This window comes from Eleutherodactylus coqui, chromosome 8 (genome assembly GCF_035609145.1).
Source record: "Eleutherodactylus coqui strain aEleCoq1 chromosome 8, aEleCoq1.hap1, whole genome shotgun sequence".
NCBI lineage: Eukaryota > Metazoa > Chordata > Amphibia > Anura > Eleutherodactylidae > Eleutherodactylus > Eleutherodactylus coqui.
This window is the reverse complement of record NC_089844.1, coordinates 84953947-84973296: the sequence shown is the minus strand read 5'-3', so window position 1 is coordinate 84973296 and position 19350 is coordinate 84953947. Positions and strand designations below refer to the sequence as shown.

The 19350-nt window shown below is 45.8% G+C and overlaps 1 protein-coding gene across 1 annotated transcript in view; it reads left to right on the top strand.

Annotated features, from left to right (window-relative positions):
- SLC4A10 (solute carrier family 4 member 10) overlaps positions 1-19350 on the top strand; it is a 98601-nt gene that overhangs the window by 32322 nt on the left and 46929 nt on the right. The window contains exons 2-4 of the mRNA XM_066575939.1: positions 4967-5055; positions 9388-9545; positions 14344-14431. Of these exons, the coding sequence (XP_066432036.1) occupies positions 4967-5055; positions 9388-9545; positions 14344-14431 (335 nt within the window). The remainder of the gene's footprint in view (positions 1-4966; positions 5056-9387; positions 9546-14343; positions 14432-19350) is intronic.

The following is a 19350-nucleotide window of genomic DNA, read 5'->3' as shown; positions in this document are numbered from 1 at the left end:
CTGGTCAAACTCAGATATGTCCTTCTTGAGTCCAAAATTGTACACAATATTCCATGAGTGGAAAAAAGTTTGGTACCGTGTTAGCTAGTAGAGCAAAATGTGATTGTTCCCAATAAGAGAAACCAAGTAATTTTGTAGATATGATGCCTTTAATGGCTAACAAAATTACATGATGTTATAGCGAGCTTTCGAACCGACTCGGGGCTCTTCCTCAGGCATAATGCCTGAGAAAGTAGACAGCTCCATTTCCACTGCAGTGGCCAAGTTTGGTATGGCAGGCAATGTTCCAGTTATAAGACAAGCAGTTCATTGCCCAGCCCTATCATACCATAACAGTCAAGTATCCAGCTTGTATGCTACGGTCTCATAGCAGAATGGGAGGAATATATCTTTCACCTTAACAGTATTGTGAACTCTACATAGCTATGTAAACCAAGTGGCCATGAAAGGACAGATAGCAGTGTCATTGTGTTTTTTGCCACAACTGCTGTGTCTATAGTTGCACAAAGTGTTTATTACATGATGCAGATGTGGAGATGATTCCAGTTGTGCTAACATTTTGTCTGGATTGCATTTTTGCAAGGTTCCTCATGAAAGTTCTCATTGATAATTATGATATTTATAGTGCCAGTTTGCTTCTTGGCTTAGAAAACACTTTTTTGTTATGTTGGTTCATTTTGCATGTATGGCAGGTGTCGGCTTATCCAGTGATGACACCTTTAACTTATGTCACTAACTTGCTGGCATTACACTGTACACTATATCCAAGATACTGGTGCTGGGAGATGTGCCGCTGGCATCTCACATTGCCTGGCTCTGCCCATCACTTGGCATTGACACAAAACTACTCAAATGACAGGAGAGCATAAATTAAAATCTGCAGTTCAGCTGAGTAGAAGTGCCACGGTTCATATGGAAAGTCTTCATATATAATCATTGTTACTCTTCATAGTACACAGTAAGCTCTTGGGCCCTGGAACAAAAGCTATACCCATAGGTGCCAACTTTCCAAAATTATTTTCGGGGAGATTGCAGATATTGTCCATTCTGAATCTGAACACTGCCCCTGTTTTCATATAAGCAGTCAGAGTGCCCCCATTAACTGAGCACCTATAGACAGTGGTAAGGTTGGGTTAGTGGGAATTTGCCCCATGGGGGGCACTCAGAAGCCAAAATTCTTTGGAGAAAGTATTAAAATACAGGACTACGGGCTTCTTCACAAGGGCGTATTTGCGTGTGCAATATGCAGAGATTAGAACCCATTGATATCAATGGGTTTGTACACATTTCCTATTTTTGCTTGCACATTTTGTGCAGATTTATGCAACAAAGGCCCCCTTAGAAATCTAAGCAATGCGCAAATCTGTGTGCAATATGCAAATCGATGCGCAAAAGACATTGCAAAACCACAGGAAAAAGATCACATCTGAACCTCATTAGACTAAATAGTCTTTTAAATCTTGGCCAGGGGTGGGTGGGTGTTGAACGCGCATGTGAACAGGCCCAGTGAACTGAAACCTTGCCCCACAGTGAAGGAAAGCTATGGCTCTCTTTTAGGCGTGTAGTACACTGCTTAACACACTTTTTGTTTGCAGGTTTTAACCCTTAGTTCCTTATGTCACAAACGTTTAGAAAATATCTATCAGGAGCGTTAATCTTTCGGTTTTTGCCCAGAAAAGTGATTGATTTGAAAAATTCTTATATGAAATAAAACCTTTTCATTTTTCCGTATTCTTGTTTGCATGAAATTAGTAATCATACAAGTAACTAACATTTATAACACTAAGTAACAAAAACCGGGAATTTAAGGCTAGTTTTGTGTTGCCTAGCCCACATGTAACTGATAATTTGCTTTTTGGATTTATACCAATGGAACCAGTATTTTAGCTGGCCCTGTATCCTATGCAGCATATCACTGCATACATGGCAGATTGTAAGAAAACGGGTCATTGCACACAGCATATGTATCTGTTTGTTTATGCAAACCTGGATTTCCCTGGAAATCTGATGTATGCTTTGCTTATTTGCATGAGACAGACAAACAAAGTAACTGCCTTCGTTTTCCCATGGCCTTAGGGCTGAAACAGATGGGCGGGATTTTGTCCCGTTATGCGGCCATAAAGATCATAGCGGCATAATGGGATGAAACAATACCATTGATTTTAATGGTTTCATTTTCACTAGCGGTATTCTCGCATGTTAATACTATATGCCAGAAAGATAGGGAAAGACCTATCTTCCGGCTTTTTTTAAAAAAAAAAAACAACTTGTGTGCAATAGCATTGAGTTTGAATGATCTGAAGAAAAACCTCATAGCTGTGAGCATAGTTGCACATACGCCCATCTGAAGAAGCCCTCAGATGCAACCTCTCAAAGCCATGGAAAATCCAATGCAGATAGTTTTATTGTCTCCTGCAGACAAAAGAAAGTACACAGTACTTCAGAGTTCCAGGCAGCTCCAGAGTTGCAAAAAACACCAAATATATGCATGTACAATGCACAATGGCATTTGTTTGCAATCTTCCCCGATTTGCGTGTGATGCATGTAGTGATACAGTACCAGCTAAAATAATGGTTCAATTGGTACAAAAGCAAAGCAATAACTCAATAAAAGTACATTACTATTTATATGTGGTCTAGGCAATATAAAACTAGCGTTAAATTCTTGGGAGTAATAAAACATTTATTCGTTATCTAGTGTTATGAGTGCCCTCAAGAAAAGTGCCTAAGTCCCCCCATTATTGGTACCAGAATGCCCTCATAAACAAATGGATGCGTCCAGTGCTAGAGCATACTTTCTAACTATACCAAATAACCCCTTTTAAGAGTACCTTATGCAGCATCCGAGGGGAGGGCCCCAGCCTAGGAGACGGCAGGGGTAGAGTAGTTCAGTTGTCACGGTGGCTCTATCGTCTCCCACCCGGAGACTAACCAGGGACACGTCCAAGGGCGAGGGCAGACTATTTTAATAGGAAAACCCACTGGTGGTTTACCTTAGTCCTTTTGTCACGGGTGACACCACTGTTCCTTCCTCCACGGTGAATTCTTGATAATGAAATAAAGAGTCCACACACGCAGAGTTGAAGTTTTAAAGGCAGAACTGGGAACAGTCGGTAATACCGTTTACTGGTAACACAACTTGTAACAGTCCAGTAACATTGACATCCACCCGCAATACACTTAGTGTACAAGAACATGTGGTATGACAGGGAGGAAACACAGGACGACAGAGGGACTTTCACAGGCCAACTTATCTGTGTATCTCTGTTCCCGGACACCTTTCACAGACACTCAACAACTCTCTATCGGTAGAGAGCAGGAATATACACTTCAGCGCTGCACGGTGGAAACTCGCAATTACTTGCGGCTTCTCTCTCTCTTAGTCCTCCAGGTAGGGAAGAAGAAGGGTTCCATAACACTCACAAGCTATCCTCTCAGCCTCTTCCATATTCACCCCCACACAGACTGAAGGTGTCCGTGTGCAGACTAGCCCCTCTCCAAAGACTCTCAGGAAGGACAGACAGAAAAAAGCAGCTCAATCATGCACCTTGTAATCACATATATATATAGCAAGGTCACATGACATACAAATAGATACTTTTCCAGACATAACCCAGACAGTAACCCATTAAGTGCTGCAGGTATGCAATACACATCATATTCACTCACATGGAACACATTGGAAATACACATAAGCACAATACTACATAGATCATTCAGAAACTTCCAGAACATATGCACATCAACTTTTGTGCACTACACCCAAATCCTCCAATACGAGAGTGCCACCATAGGCAGCTCAGTTAGCAGGAATGCCATTGTGTTCTGCCACATTTCCCACTTATAGTTCCACTATTTTCTCAAGTGAATATTCTGAAGAGGAACCCAGTTTCAAATCCATCATCTGAAATCTCTCACCTATCTCAATGTCCTCCTTATTAGTGTAGCTTGTCATTACCAACTGGGTGATAAAATGGGGCCGAATTTTGTTAAACCAGATTCGATCATCCCGATTCCCGATCCAATTTTTTGCAAAAATTGCCAAAACATTGGCTCTGCTCTCAGCAGAAAGCACAGATATGTTGGCTTAGCCCTGCTGCATTACAGTGCTGGAATTCTAGGTTTGAATCTGACCTTGATGGGGATTGGAACCTGAGACCCAACCACTGCAGCACTGACCACTGGGCCAGTGCAACCACCACCACTGCAGCACTGACCACTGGGCCAGTTCAAGCACCACCATCACCCACCACTGCAGCTCTGACCACTGGGCCGGTGCGACCACCACCACTGCAGCACTGATCACTGGGCCAGTACAACCACCACCATCACCCACCACTGCAGCACTGACCACTGGGCCGGTGCAACCACCACCACTGCAGCACTGACCACTGGGCCAGTACAACCACCACCATCACCCACCACTGCAGCACTGACCACTGAGACAGTGCCCCAACCACCCACCACTGCAGCAATGACCCCTGAGCTGGCACCACTACCACCCACTTCAGCACTGACCACTGGGCTGGTGCCTTCACCACTATCCCCACTGTTTTTAAAGGTGGCCAAATCGGAGAACACAATTTTTACTTGTACTGATTTTAATGGAAACCTGAATCAGGAGTTCTGATTCACAATTATGTTTTTTAATTGGATGGCTCTTTTCCAACCAGATTATTTCAATAATCACTCAACACTGCTTCTTATTTCTTGTATTCTCAGAAAGCCTTGTCGGACGTCAGAGTTAGCTGACAGTAATGGACCAACTAGAGCTTTGCTATATATATCAGATTGTCTGGCTGCATATCCTGCACCATGCTACTAGCATTCTTAGTATTTGTTTTGTAATCTAATATAGAACGGAACATGCTGTACCTCTAGGAACATTATTCTATATACAAAAGGCTTTTTGTGAAAGGGTTTCAACATGATGGATTTGACAATAACAGTCTGTGTTCTTTAGCAGGTCAGCTCGTGTCTCCGCAGTCCGCTCCTTCCTGCATCGAACATAAGAATGACGTCAGCAGAGAAAACAGCACCTTAGATGTTACCAAGGTGAGTGATGAAGAAGGAAATCATTCAGATGGAATAAGAAATTGTCCTCTGCGGAGGAAGAGAGCCTCAATGTAATATTTAAAGTGCGTATCTGGGTAGCAGACAACATTTCCCCTATAGGGCCCACTGTGCGGAAATGGCAAAAGGAGCAGTACTTACCAATCCTCTGCTGTCACCATCCGGTACCGCTGTTTGTTGTGGCAGATGATGTCACCAGAAGTCACCCGACCACTGCAGCCAATGAGACATTGCAGCATCAACGCTGCAAACTCCTTGCATCATGACATTCGGGATGTGAGCGCTGATACCAGGAATATGGCATATCTAGCATATATTTGACCTTCTAGTGCATAGGCTGACCAGAGATGCCACAAATTGCTAGCTGCATGCAATGATCATTAGGGGGAGCTTAGGTTTTTTTTTAGACATTGAACTCAATAGTTAACCAGTATGCAGAAAACACCCTCTGACAGCAGCTGCAGGCAGCTAGATTTAATTTTACTTCTGTGGTCTGTTTTATGATCCCCAGAATTTGCCCCACTGTTATCCATGACTGTGTCTGCAATCACAGCTCAGATCAGTTCACTTGATATAGTTATGTGCTACAAATCAGACACAACCCATACTCAAGAGCAGTTTGTACCTGTAATGATGCTGGCTGGATGCTAAACAGCAAAACTTGGCTTCCCCTTTAGCAATCACCTTTCTGGGGTACTAACAGTGTCTCCTAGTACTCACATGCCCCCAGGATGTACAGTAGAGCAGTATAACAGCCAGACATTGCAAGACATATAGATTTGAAGCACTAAATGATAGGGGTAGAGGAAAATGGTAACCATATTATGAGGATGAGGATGAATATAATAAAAATTGGCAGTAAAGACTGTAACTGGTGATTTGAAATTGAAAATGGCAACCGCAGAAATAATGTCCTTAAAAATTGCTCTCCCTCAACCTAGAATGTGAGGCTGAAATGTCCATCTAGTTCAGCCTATTATCCTGCAATGTTTATCCAGAGGAAGGTAAAAAAAACACGTATTTTTAGGGAAAATTACTTTCCGACTCCAAATCTGGCAGTCAGAATAAAATGCCTGGATCACAGACCCTTCTGAAGTAGTCAGTGACTATAACATGTAATAGTATTACACTCAAGAAAGCTGATGACCACTGGTGACTGGGCCCCTGCGCTGAGGGGGCCTGGAGGCAGCCCTCCACAATATGCAAATTGCCATCTAGTCACAATACTGGCCACGTGATTACTGCAGTGAGGCCGACAGTGCGAGCCAGAGAGGAAGCCTGCCGAAGCACAGGGTTAGGGGAGGAGGAAGGAGGAAGGAGGAAAGAGGAGGAGGAGGAAGGCAGGCAGACAAATGATATCGCACGGAGCAAATTTAGGTATGGGTATGGGGGAGGGGGGGAAGCCCCGAGCTGAACTCTTGCACCTGGGCCCCAGAGCCTTTAGGTAAGACCCTGAGTATGACACTAGAGCCATCTGCTGAAATGCTGGAAAGAAGCCATTGCTGGAATGACCCAAGGTAGACAGAAGCAAGCAAGTAATGATTATACAAGCCACAAGCTCGGAAACAAAGAATGGACTAGAAAACCAAGAAGAAAGACTCACTGAATTGACAGACTAGACAAAACTGCACTAGAGCTAATTGCTTGGAGCAAGAATAAGGAATACTGGATAGAATGCATGTTGTCACAGCTATCAACTGCACAACACTGCAGAAACCAAAAGTATTTACAGAGAGGCTAACTAATCAAACACTCCTCTCTGTAACACTGCTTAACAGTGTGGTCTGCTGATGCCCTCCATTGTTTCATCTCTTTGAGTACTTGCATAGCAACTGCCGCAACAACTTACAAAGCAGGAAATAAAGATGGAGTAGGGTTTCTCCTCCTAATCCTAACAGCACCTGCGAACCTGGCATTTTTTCCAAAATGTTCTAAAAATCACAAATTCTAATGTGTTTGCAGAGTTTATACTTAAATGCCTCTAATTGTGCGATGTGTATATTGTTTTATTTTTCTGGAACTCCAAATGTATAAATATTTGATAAAATACAGAAATCTCTGGTGCCGTATTCACAAACTCTGGGGAGATGCCAGCAAAATTAGCATAGATAATCTTGTAAATGTTAACACAGAATGTGTGCTGGTATCTAAGTAAACAGATGGCTAATGGAACATGCTAAGCATCATGTCCGTTCTTCTAGTATCTGCGAATCTGGTCAGTGCAGCGTCTGCTTCGATCCATCGCAGGATGCACTTTTGGACTAATTATTTATTGATTGGGATGATGTCACTGGCGCGTCGTTAATGATTTGGAGTATTATGTATTTCATAGCATGCCTGCAATACTGATAACTTTAGTACTCATTAAAATGCACCAAGTGTTGAATAGAGCTTCAAAGTTTTTATACTTTTCCGTATCCAAAAATTAACATGAGAATCCTGATTCTTTGTCGTAAAAAAAAAGAGAAAAATATTCTTCACATATTTGCAATGAAGTTTTAGAAAATATCACCTAGGAAGTAATAGAACTAGGGTAAGATAAGAGCAGAGCTACAGCAGTAGGGTGGTGAAATCTCATACTATCAGATACTCAATCAGACCCTCATTGGAGAAGATTCCTTCCCTATAATGTTGCTCGCCCCGCAGGTTCAGGTATTGAGTCCTCTGGGAATAAGTGGGTGTTTGGTGTCCAGTTGCCTGACCAGTAATTTCTCCCCTAGATCAAAGGGCCACTCTAAACCATTCTAAACACATTGTTCCATGCCCGCCCCCTCACCGTATTGCCTTTCACACTCTCAAGGTCTTTTCTGTGTATTCCTTACACTTCCATGTAGTGCAGCCCCCTTATCAGATGCCATCTTGATGGTGAGATTTTTTTTTTTTTCACTTTCAATTAATCCCATAATGCATCAGCCCAGCATTAGTTTGGGCTATACATTTTTGGCCTGCACAGGAAGGGGGGAGGGGGAAGTTTAATTATTATCTTTCTCATTCATTTAAATAAGATAAGAATTCAGTCAGGAGGATGAGCTGTTATCTCCTCTATTATACCTGTGTGACAGGAGTTGTGTGATCATCAGTAACTGTAGCAGCAGATTGTGTATCTACCTCCTAGGCAATTTCTGTGGTAGGATTCATGTAACAGCATCACAGATTAACAAAATTAACTAGAACACGAATCTATAACCCAAAGTAGGTCTGAGCTGACCAGAACTGAGATCACATGACCATTTGTGGACAAAGAGGCTGAAAGATAGAAAGAAATAACTAATTAAGGTAACACTAGCGCAGTAGGGGTGGATCTACATAATGAACAAATAACAAAAAATTACCAGAGTTGCCCTTTAATTAATCTACATGGTATGCAATGTGAAGACATTGAGCCAGCAAGGAATGCTGTGAGATTTCAGCTCTGGAACCTCCAAAATTGTGAGTGCAGTTGTGGACTATAATACAGATAGAAGCTGAGCAAGGTAATACACTGAATGGTCCCTTTATAAGAGACACCTAGCTAGTAGTGCATTTGACCTTTTAGCCTTCAAAATGGCAGTAATTTGTTATGGCAAAGATCCCACTGGGTGTTGAAATCGTTCTGCAGGAATAATGGCCCCTGTGGACAGGAAGCTTCTTGCAGTTGGAGGTCCTGACATGTTCTGAACAGTTTACAGGAAGGGGTCAGCAATTTAATCTGCTTTTCCCAAATTCTGACTCTCCCATCAGCACGGTGCAACAAAAATCTGGATTCATCTGACCAGGTGATGTTTTTTCACTCCTCAGTGAGACCATTTTTGCTCTTTTGCCATTGCAGTCTTGCTTTTCGGTGCCTGTAAGACAGCAATGGAACCACCTGCTCTTATAGCCCATCTACTTGTGCATTCAGACACATTAGTTGAAGCAGCAGCATTGTATTCAGCTGCAGTTTCCTTAACTGTGCAGCACCTGTTTGTCAGAACGATTCCTAACATCCTCCTCTGACCCCTTTCATTGACAAATTGTTTACATCCACAGAAACCCCTTTTTGCTGTATGTTTTTTCCTTGATCATACCATCCGCGGGACATTTCTATTGTGATAGGGGAGGTATCTCTAATAAAGTGACCATTCAGAGTATTTACAAAGTTACTCAACTTTTTTTGTAGATTAATTCTATATGTAAAAAGTATAAAACTCAGTTCAAGCTTAAAAAAGTACAATGAAGCGACAGGGAACAGTGGATCATTAGAGAAATTTATCAGTTTTCACTTTATATTACTGTAATTGTTATGCAGAATAATTTTTATAATTTGGCGCATTTATCCTTTTTTTTCCCATATAGTTTGACTTGCATTTCATGAAAAAGATCCCTCCTGGCGCAGAAGCATCAAACATCTTAGTTGGAGAACTGGAATTCTTAGACCGTGCCGTTGTGGCTTTTGTTCGGCTTTCTCCTGCAGTTCTGCTTTCTGGTCTTACAGAAGTCCCCATTCCATCCAGGTATTACATGTACTATATGTCATATTCTACTTCTAACATGCTCAGCTTGCGGCAAAGAAGATGCCGGTTTATAAGTCCATCCAACCATTCACTTCATCTATGTAGTTGGTGGATTTAAAATCTGCCATCTTAGTGCACTTTCGTTGCTTTGTTTTTTTTTGTTTCCAATTATTTTGAAGTTTTTCTGCACTTTATGTGATGTACAAAAATATGTTACTTCCTGGAAACTAGCAATTTAAAATCACCGAAAGCAGCCATATACTTACCAATGTACTAATACAAGAGGGCAGGTAGAGACACCACTTCCCTCTACATGCAGACTGCTAAACGGAGGAGCAATTGCACAGGTGTAAGGTACTGGTGAGCAACCACTCACACAACTTCCTAAGGGCTCATGCCCACAACCGTGTTTTCACCATGTATTACGCGTGCATTGCACAGACTTGTAACACGTGGTGAATGGAGTCAATGAAAGTCTATTAACTCTCATTGTTCTATGCACACCGGTGCGTGGACACTCCATATCGATACGCAAGAGAAATAGATTGCAGCATGCTCTGTTTCTCTGCGCACCCATGCAGTGTAAGCCCTATACACTTGAATCAGCTGTGTAAGATACGCTGTCATAGAATCATAAAATGGTGGAGTTGGAAGGGACCTCCAGGGTCATCGGGTCCAACCCCCTGCTCAGTGCAGGATTCGCTAAATCATCCCAGACAGATGTACGTCCAGCTTCTGTTTGAAGATTTCTAATGGAGGAGAACTCACCACTTCCCGTGGCAACCTGTTCCACTCATTGATCACCCTCACTGTCTAATAGTAACTCTAATGGTAACTCTTCTCTCAACTAACACCTGTTTGTCTATGTCTTTTTTAAAGTGGGGTGCCCAGAACTGGACACTGTATTCCAGATGAGGTCAATACATTGCATTTGAGCAGCGTTTCCATAAACATCTGCGCTCTGAAACATAGCAGGGTTGGGCACAACAAAGGACACAACACAAAATCTAAGTTGTAATGGAAAGGCGTTAACCCACCAAATAGTGGATAGAGAAATGATTGGTGGGTTTCAAAATTACAACTTGGTATTACTTCTGATATTCCGTATTTCTTAATGTCGCACGTCACATAGGAATACAGTCTGCATGGGGGCTGTTCATGGATTTCCCAAAAACCGGAACCCCAATTAGATATCTGTAGTTTTATTAATATAATGACAGAATTCGACCAGAGATACTCAGGTTGCGGAAAGGTGATGTTCAACCTGAGGAAGTGAATATCTCTGTCAAAAATACTGCCTAGTGGGCTGAAAAGTTTTTAACAGCTCAAAAGGACAGTATGTCAAGGAAATTGATTTTAGTCAATTTTTATTCCTTATGGCCAGTACTCCTACTCATGGCGACGATGTTTGAGCAGAAACTTTCAGATTGCAAGAAAGTGATATTCAACCTAAGAAGATAGTTATCTCTGTCAGAGCTTGTTGCCTAGTGAGCTGAGACTTGTGAACGGCTCAAAAGGACAGTGTGTCAGAGATTTTAATTTTGTCAATGTTTTTTACTCATTATAAACAGTACTCCCACTCTACGCGTTTCACCACTGAGTGTACGTGGATCCTCAGGAGACTTAGTACTTAGAGAGTAATAATAACAACAATAATGTTTACAGAGTTATGATGGTAAACAATTAGGATATCACTCCATAGATAGAGTATCACTAAAATATTTAATCCTCAATCAGGAAATGAGCTCTTAGCGTTCAATTTGAGCTAGTAGGGTTTAACCTCGGTGAGGGGATAGATAAAGATTGTAGGTACAAGGTTCATTTCTTTCAAATGTTAAACCCTTCTTCTCTATCAATCCTACTTTCAATAATCCCATGCCCGGTGTAATGGTCAGATGAAAGTAAACCTGAACGGTCCTGACAATGAAATAATTTACAAAACGCATTTATATTATCAGGTTTACTTTCATCTGATCTAATCTAATAATTTGGCCAAGTTTCCCTTTAAATCTATGTGATATTAAGGTGACTAATAAAGTAGATTCCGTATGAGAGTCTCTATCATCTACAACAAATGACCCAAAACATAATTGAGATTCTCTTAGAATTGTTAATACAACATCAATAGGCTGTCCCATATCAATGTCAACCTGAACAGCGGCTTTGATGTTCTCAGACATGACTATATCCCACCATCAATAGGGGATCGATATATGCCCTCGGATTGGCTTAAACCACCTTCTTCATCTGCTCCAAGGCGGAGGGTCATAGACCCGGGTCATATCCCGGCATCGCATATCACCGCCCCCTTATACGTCATCGCGGTGAGCGATGCTAGGAAGTAAGCTGTTTACTCAGTTGTCCTGGTGATAGGTAACGCGCTGACGTTGGACGCTTCACGTCGTGACGCCGGCGCATCTTAATACTAGTCTCTCCGGAGTTTCCGAGACTAGGAGCGCCGTGACGCCAGACGTACATACGTCATCACGTCGGCGCACCTACAACGATGTGACGTCAGCGGAATAACAACGCCTCTCTGGCGCGCTTCTACGATCACATAGCGCACCTAACATCTTATTCACAATCATATACACTGATCGACAAGTAGGTTAGTGTAACATATGTCCGTTTAGATGGAGGGCTGCTATCATTCGGCCTTCCACGCTTGCATAAAATCAAATCAAATCAAATCATGGCATTTGTATGGCGCCAACTTGTTCCGCAGCGCTTTCAGGTAATTATTGTTTATTACCCCCCACCAAGCTGGGTTCTCATTTTGCCGACCTCGGAAGGATGGAGGGCTGGGTCGAACTTGAGCCGGCTACCTGATTCATGCGGGGATCGAATTTGCAAACCTTCAGGTCGTAGGCGAGAGCTTACACTCTGCACCACATGAGGCTTGACAACTGAGATCAGCGTGAGACCATCTCACATGGTCTCTATTTACTTCCTGGTTAAATATGACTGGCTACCGTGAAGGGGCCAACCCATTAGGAGGTGTGGCTATGAGCTATTTAAGCACCACTTTTCCTGACGGCCCCCACTCCCTAGCCTACCATCAAGGCGATGGGAACTAACCTATGTCATGCTCTGACCTCTTGAGCACTCTATCTTTCTGTAGGGATTGCTGTCCATGCAGTAACCTTGAGCTTACTGGGAGAGAGGAAAAGGGGAAAAAAGATAGAAAAAAGAAAGGAGGGTGTAGGGAAAAATACTCCTCTGTACCTAGGGAGGATTGACTCCTTGTCCTGCTATGCTAACGGCCTCATTGCTTGTATTTGCATGAGTAGTTAAGGACTTTAGGACTTGAAACCTCCTTCACTCAATTATAGGGGATTTGGATCTGTTAGAGTTATTACCTCCAGACCAAAATTCCAAACCCAGTAATCTCATGCATGTAGTACTCTTTATCCCTACTCTCATTGTAAGGAGATCCTATTGACCATTACACCGGGCATGGGATTATTGAAAGTAGGATTGATAGAGAAGAAGGGTTTAACATTTGAAAGAAATGAACCTTGTACCTACAATCTTTATCTATCCCCTCACCGAGGTTAAACCCTACTAGCTCAAATTGAACGCTAAGAGCTCATTTCCTGATTGAGGATTAAATATTTTAGTGATACTCTATCTATGGAGTGATATCCTAATTGTTTACCATCATAACTCTGTAAACATTATTGTTGTTATTATTACTCTCTAAGTACTAAGTCTCCTGAGGATCCACGTACACTCAGTGGTGAAACGCGTAGAGTGGGAGTACTGTTTATAATGAGTAAAAAACATTGACAAAATTAAAATCTCTGACACACTGTCCTTTTGAGCCGTTCACAAGTCTCAGCTCACTAGGCAACAAGCTCTGACAGAGATAACTATCTTCTTAGGTTGAATATCACTTTCTTGCAATCTGAAAGTTTCTGCTCAAACATCGTCGCCATGAGTAGGAGTACTGGCCATAAGGAATAAAAATTGACTAAAATCAATTTCCTTGACATACTGTCCTTTTGAGCTGTTAAAAACTTTTCAGCCCACTAGGCAGTATTTTTGACAGAGATATTCACTTCCTCAGGTTGAACATCACCTTTCCGCAACCTGAGTATCTCTGGTCGAATTCTGTCATTATATTAATAAAACTACAGATATCTAATTGGGGTTCCGGTTTTTGGGAAATCCATGAACAGCCCCCATGCAGACTGTATTCCTATGTGACGTGCGACATTAAGAAATACGGAGTATCAGAAGTAATACCAAGTTGTAATTTTGAAACCCACCAATCATTTCTCTATCCACTATTTGGTGGGTTAACGCCTTTCCATTACAACTTAGATTTTGTGTTGTGTCCTTTGTTGTGCCCAATCGTGTTTTTTTAGATAAAACTTAATAAAATTTATTACTTTTAACCAAGTCACGTCTGTGAATAGGGCTTTTTCAAACTTTCAGTTGACTTGTGCTGCCCTCTCTGTGAATAGAAACATAGCAGGGAATTTAAAAAAAAGATAAATCACACTGTGCATGTCCGTGTGCTGGTGATTTTTGGGCATGCGCAATGCCATAAGTGGTCTCCTGGCTCCGAATGTGTAAAACGCTGCAGGGGGACCCGCTGCGTTCTACGCATACGACCGTGGACATGATCCCCTATACTGAGGGGGGCGGCTGCATAGTATACACAGATATAGCATACCAAGGGTGACACGGGATGGGAATGCTATTATCCCACCACCCAATTCACTACTGGTTTTGCTTTTAGAATCGTTTTGTATGCTTTAGAAAGAATCTTTATATTTGACCTCTTTTGCAGATTTCTGTTTATACTTCTGGGGCCACTTGGGAAGGGACAGCAGTATCATGAGATCGGACGCTCTATTGCTACGTTGATGACAGACGAGGTAATTATTTTTCAGCTACTTTTGAACTTATTTAACCTCTCAGGGCTTAAACATATTGGTGTGATTTGTTCCGTTATGCGGTGATTTTATCTTCACTAGCAGGATGCCCGTTAATATTACGGATGAGAAAAGATCGGGCAGCCACTACCTTCCTGCAGTTTTTTTCAAACACTTGCGCTTTGGCGCGGAATTTAAAAAACCAGAGGAGGAAAAAAAACCTCCTGTTAAGGCACAACTACGTTCCATAGCAGCGAGCATAGTTGTGCATGTGCCCGCGTGAAACCGCCCTCAATGTAAGTATTAGGCCCCCTTCACATTTGCGTATTTGTGCGCATATTTACGGAGAGAATAGAACCCATTGATTTTAATGGGTTCGTTAACAAGTGCGTATTTTACCTGCACATTTCGGTCAGACAAAAACAACACAGCATGTTCCATTTTCCTGCACATTTTCGCACCCAAAGTCCCTATAGAAGTCAATAAGCATGCGCAAATGCACACAAAATACATTGGGAGATGCGTGAAACACTGAGTAATTCCACTGGAGAAGAACACATCTGGAACTCATTAGACTAATTAGCCATTTCAATCCGTCTTTGTTTGCTGTGTGCAAATTAACATGCCCTGTGGGCGAAACAAGTAGAGTAAAATACACAGAAGCACGCGCAAAAAAAGCATCATTCATTCCGCTAATACGCAGTGCTCAGGTGAGCACCAATATGTATGCGCTTGTGTGAAGGGGGGCCAAGACTAGGCGCAAACTAGTGTAATTTGGACCATGTGCGGTCTGTGTAATTCCACGGCAGCACACGTTCCCCTATATGACTTATGCAGCTCTACACATGGATTTTCTTTTTTACATGGACCGATAGTCCGCATAAAAATCTCATGGCATGTCCTATTCCTGTCGGGAATCCGTATGCTGTCTGACGCTTGTCTCTCGGCGCAACTCGCAGCTCCAGCTAGTATGCAGCTAGCCTAACAGAATAACCTGACCGGTGCCCAATGAACACCAATGACTATCATGCGTTTCGTTGAGCTTCCATCATGCTGACTGGCATTTTTTCGGGACATGATAGAGCAGCATCCTGCGCCATTTAGTATTTTGCACCAGATCTGCAATGGAGGTTCCAAACTGAGATGTGAACTGAGCCTCCGATAAAATATGGCAGCTTACTGCCTAATGAATGAAATCCTGTAAAATATGTATTATAATTTATGTATTTATCTTCAAATAACCTTAAGGGCTTAAACAGACTAACGTGTTTTGCGTACGTTTCTGCACGCGTGAAACTCGCGCCCGCAAAACGTGATGAATCAAACCCATGGTTCTCATGAGCGTGTTTCTTGTGCACATTTCCTGCGTGCGAGAAAAGATAGGACTTGGGGCTTAAATAGAAAACCGCATGCGAAAATACACTTGCCACTACAGATTTGCGCATGAACAACTCTTTTTCTTTTTTTTTTTAACTGTCCAAAAGTAAAAAAAACAGTAAGGTAGGGCAAGGCCCATCTTTTCCTGTACGTAGGAATTGTACGCAAGAAACACGCCTGTGAGAATGAATCTGTTGAAATCAATGTCTTTGTTTCAGCGCATTTTAAGGTCATGATTTTCATGCGTATAGAAAGCTCCGCAAACACAGTCACCTGTTTAAGCCCTTACCCTATATTTCTGCATTTTATACAGTAAGCTGCCAAATTTTGAATGTGAAGCCAGCCTGAGGCCTCTTTCACATGCGCGTCAGTTTAGCACTAAAAAATTGTGATTATCGGAGCGCTAAATCGCGTGAACAAAGAATAGCCGTGGACTTTACATGGCTGGCTGCAGTGGCTTGCAGTGCACTGATGCCGCAGCCCCGAAATTCCTCAGCCACCAGAACAATGAAGGGCATCCCTGTGGAGATGAAGGGAATCCCCACAGTGGAAGCGATCTCCCCCCCCCCCCCTCTCACCTCTGCGGTGGGGGGGACTCCCTTCATCTCTGCGGTGGGGGGGACTCCCTTCATCTCTGCGGTGGGGGGGGACTCCCTTCATCTCTGCGGTGGGGGGGACTCCCTTCATCTCTGCGGTGGGGGGGACTCCCTTCATCTCTGCGGTGGGGGGGACTCCCTTCATCTCTGCGGTGGGGGGACTCCCTTCATCTCTGCGGTGGGGGGGACTCCCTTCATCTCTGCGGTGGGGGGGACTCCCTTCATCTCTGCGGTGGGGGGGGACTCCCTTCATCTCTGCGGTGGGGGGGGACTCCCTTCATCTCTGCGGTGGGGGGGGACTCCCTTCATCTCTGCGGTGGGGGGGGACTCCCTTCATCTCTGCGGTGGGGGGGGGACACTCCCTTCATCTCTGCGGTGGGGGGGACTCCCTTGATCTCTGCGGTGGGGGGGGGACTCCCTTGATCTCTGCGGTGGGGGGGGGGACTCCCTTGATCTCTGCGGTGGGGGGGGAGACTCCCTTGATCTCTGCGGTGGGGGGGGGGGACTCCCTTGATCTCTGCGGTGGGGGGGGGACTCCCTTGATCTCCACGGTGGGGGGAGGACTCCCTTGATCTCCGCGGTGGGGGAAGGACTCCCTTGATCTCCGCGGTGGGGGGAGGACTCCCTTGATCTCCGCGGTGGGGGGGGGGCTCCCTTGATCTCCACGGTGGGGGGGCTGCCCTGATCTCCGCGGTGGGGGGGGACTGCCTTGATCTCCGCGGTGGGGGGGGGACTGCCTTGATATCCGCGGTGGGGGGGGGGGGCCTGTCTTGATCTCCGCGGTGGGGGGGGGGACTTCCTTGATCTCCGCGGTGGGGGGGGGACTCCCTTGATCTCCGCGGTGGGGGTGGACTCCCTTGATCTCCGCGGTGGGGGGGGAGACTCCCTTGATCTCCGTGGTGGGGGGGACTCCCTTGATCTACGCGGTCGGGGGGGGGGGGGACTCCCTTAATCTTCCTTTGCCAGACAGCTTGCATAGTCTCCCATAGGAGTCTATGGAGTTGCCGGTGTTGTGCAAGTCCAATCTTTTGATGTAGAGAAATCTCGGCACCCAAAAATCACGCCTATTTTAGGCGCGTAAAAAAAATGGCTTGGCTGAAAGAACCCATAGGAAACCATAGGTTATTTTAGATGCAATTTTTTTTACTTACCTACTGATGTTTGGGGGGGGACTCCCTTCATCTCTGCGGTGGGGGGGGGACTCCCTTGATCTCTGCGGTGGGGGGGGGGATCTCCCTTGATCTCTGCGGTGGGGGGGGGACTCCCTTGATCTCTGCGGTGGGGGGGGGGACTCCCTTGATCTCTGCGGTGGGGGGGGAACTCCCTTGATCTCTGCGGTGGGGGGGACTCCCTTGATCTCTGCGGTGGTGGGGGGGACTCCCTTGATCTCCGCGGTGGGGGGGGGGACTCCCTTGATCTCCGCGGTGGGGGGAGGACTCCCTTGATCTCTGCGGTGGGGGGGACTCCCTTGATCTCTGCGGTGGGGGGGGACTCCCTTGATCTCTGCGGTGGGGGGGGGACTCCCTTGATCTCTGCGGTGGGGGGGGGACTCCTTTGATCTCCGTGGTGGGGGGGGGACTCCCTTGATCTCTGCGGTGGGGGGAGGACTCCCTTGATCTCCACGGTGGGGGGAGGACTCCCTTGATCTCCGCGGTGGGGGGAGGACTCCCTTGATCTCCGCGGTGGGGGGAGGACTCCCTTGATCTCCGCGGTGGGTGGGGGACTCCCTTGATCTCCGCGGTGGGGGGGGGACTCCCTTGATCTCCGCGGTGGGGGGGGGACTCCCTTGATCTCCGCGGTGGGGGGGGGACTCCCTTGATCTCCACGGTGGGGGGAGGACTCCCTTGATCTCCGCGGTGGGGGGGCTCCCTTGATCTCCGCGGTGGGGGGGGGGGCTGCCTTGATCTCTGCGGTGGGGGGGGAACTGCCTTGATCTCCGTGGTGGGGGGGGGGACTGCCTTGATCTCCGCGGTGGGGGGAGGACTCCCTTGATCTCCGCGGTGGGGGGGGCTCCCTTGATCTCCACGGTGGGGGGGGGGCTGCCTTGATCTCCGCGGTGGGGGGGGGACTGCCTTGATCTCCGCGGTGGGGGGGGGGGGACTGCCTTGATCTCCGCGGTGGGGGGGGGGGACTCCCTTGATCTCCGCGGTGGGGGGGGACTCCCTTGATCTCCGCGGTGGGGGGGGACTCCCTTGATCTCCGCGGTGGGGGGGGAGACTCCCTTGATCTCCGTGGTGGGGGGGACTCCCTTGATCTACGCAGTCGGGGGGGGGGGGGACTCCCTTAATCTTCCTTTGCCAGACAGCTTGCATAGTCTCCCATAGAAGTCTATGGAGTTGCCGGTGTTGTGCAAGTCCAATCTTTTGATGTAGAGAAATCTCGGCACCCAAAAATCACGCCTATTTTAGGCGCGTAAAAAAAATGGCTTGGCTGAAAGAACCCATAGGAAACCATAGGTTATTTTAGATGCAATTTTTTTACTTACCTACTGATGTTTGGGGGGGGACTCCCTTCATCTCTGCGGTGGGGGGGGGACTCCCTTGATCTCTGCGGTGGGGGGGGGGACTCCCTTGATCTCTGCGGTGGGGGGGGGGGACTCCCTTGATCTCTGCGGTGGGGGGGGGGTACTCCCTTGATCTCTGCGGTGGGGGGGGAACTCCCTTGATCTCTGCAGTGGGGGGGACTCCCTTGATCTCCGCGGTGGTGGGGGGGACTCCCTTGATCTCCGCGGTGGGGGGGGGGACTCCCTTGATCTTCGCGGTGGGGGGAGGACTCCCTTGATCTCTGCGGTGGGGGGGGACTCCCTTGATCTCTGCGGTGGGGGGGGGACTCCCTTGATCTCTGCGGTGGGGGGGACTCCCTTGATCTCTGCGGTGGGGGGGGACTCCTTTGATCTCTGCGGTGGGGGGGGGACTCCTTTGATCTCCGCGGTGGGGGGGGGGACTCCCT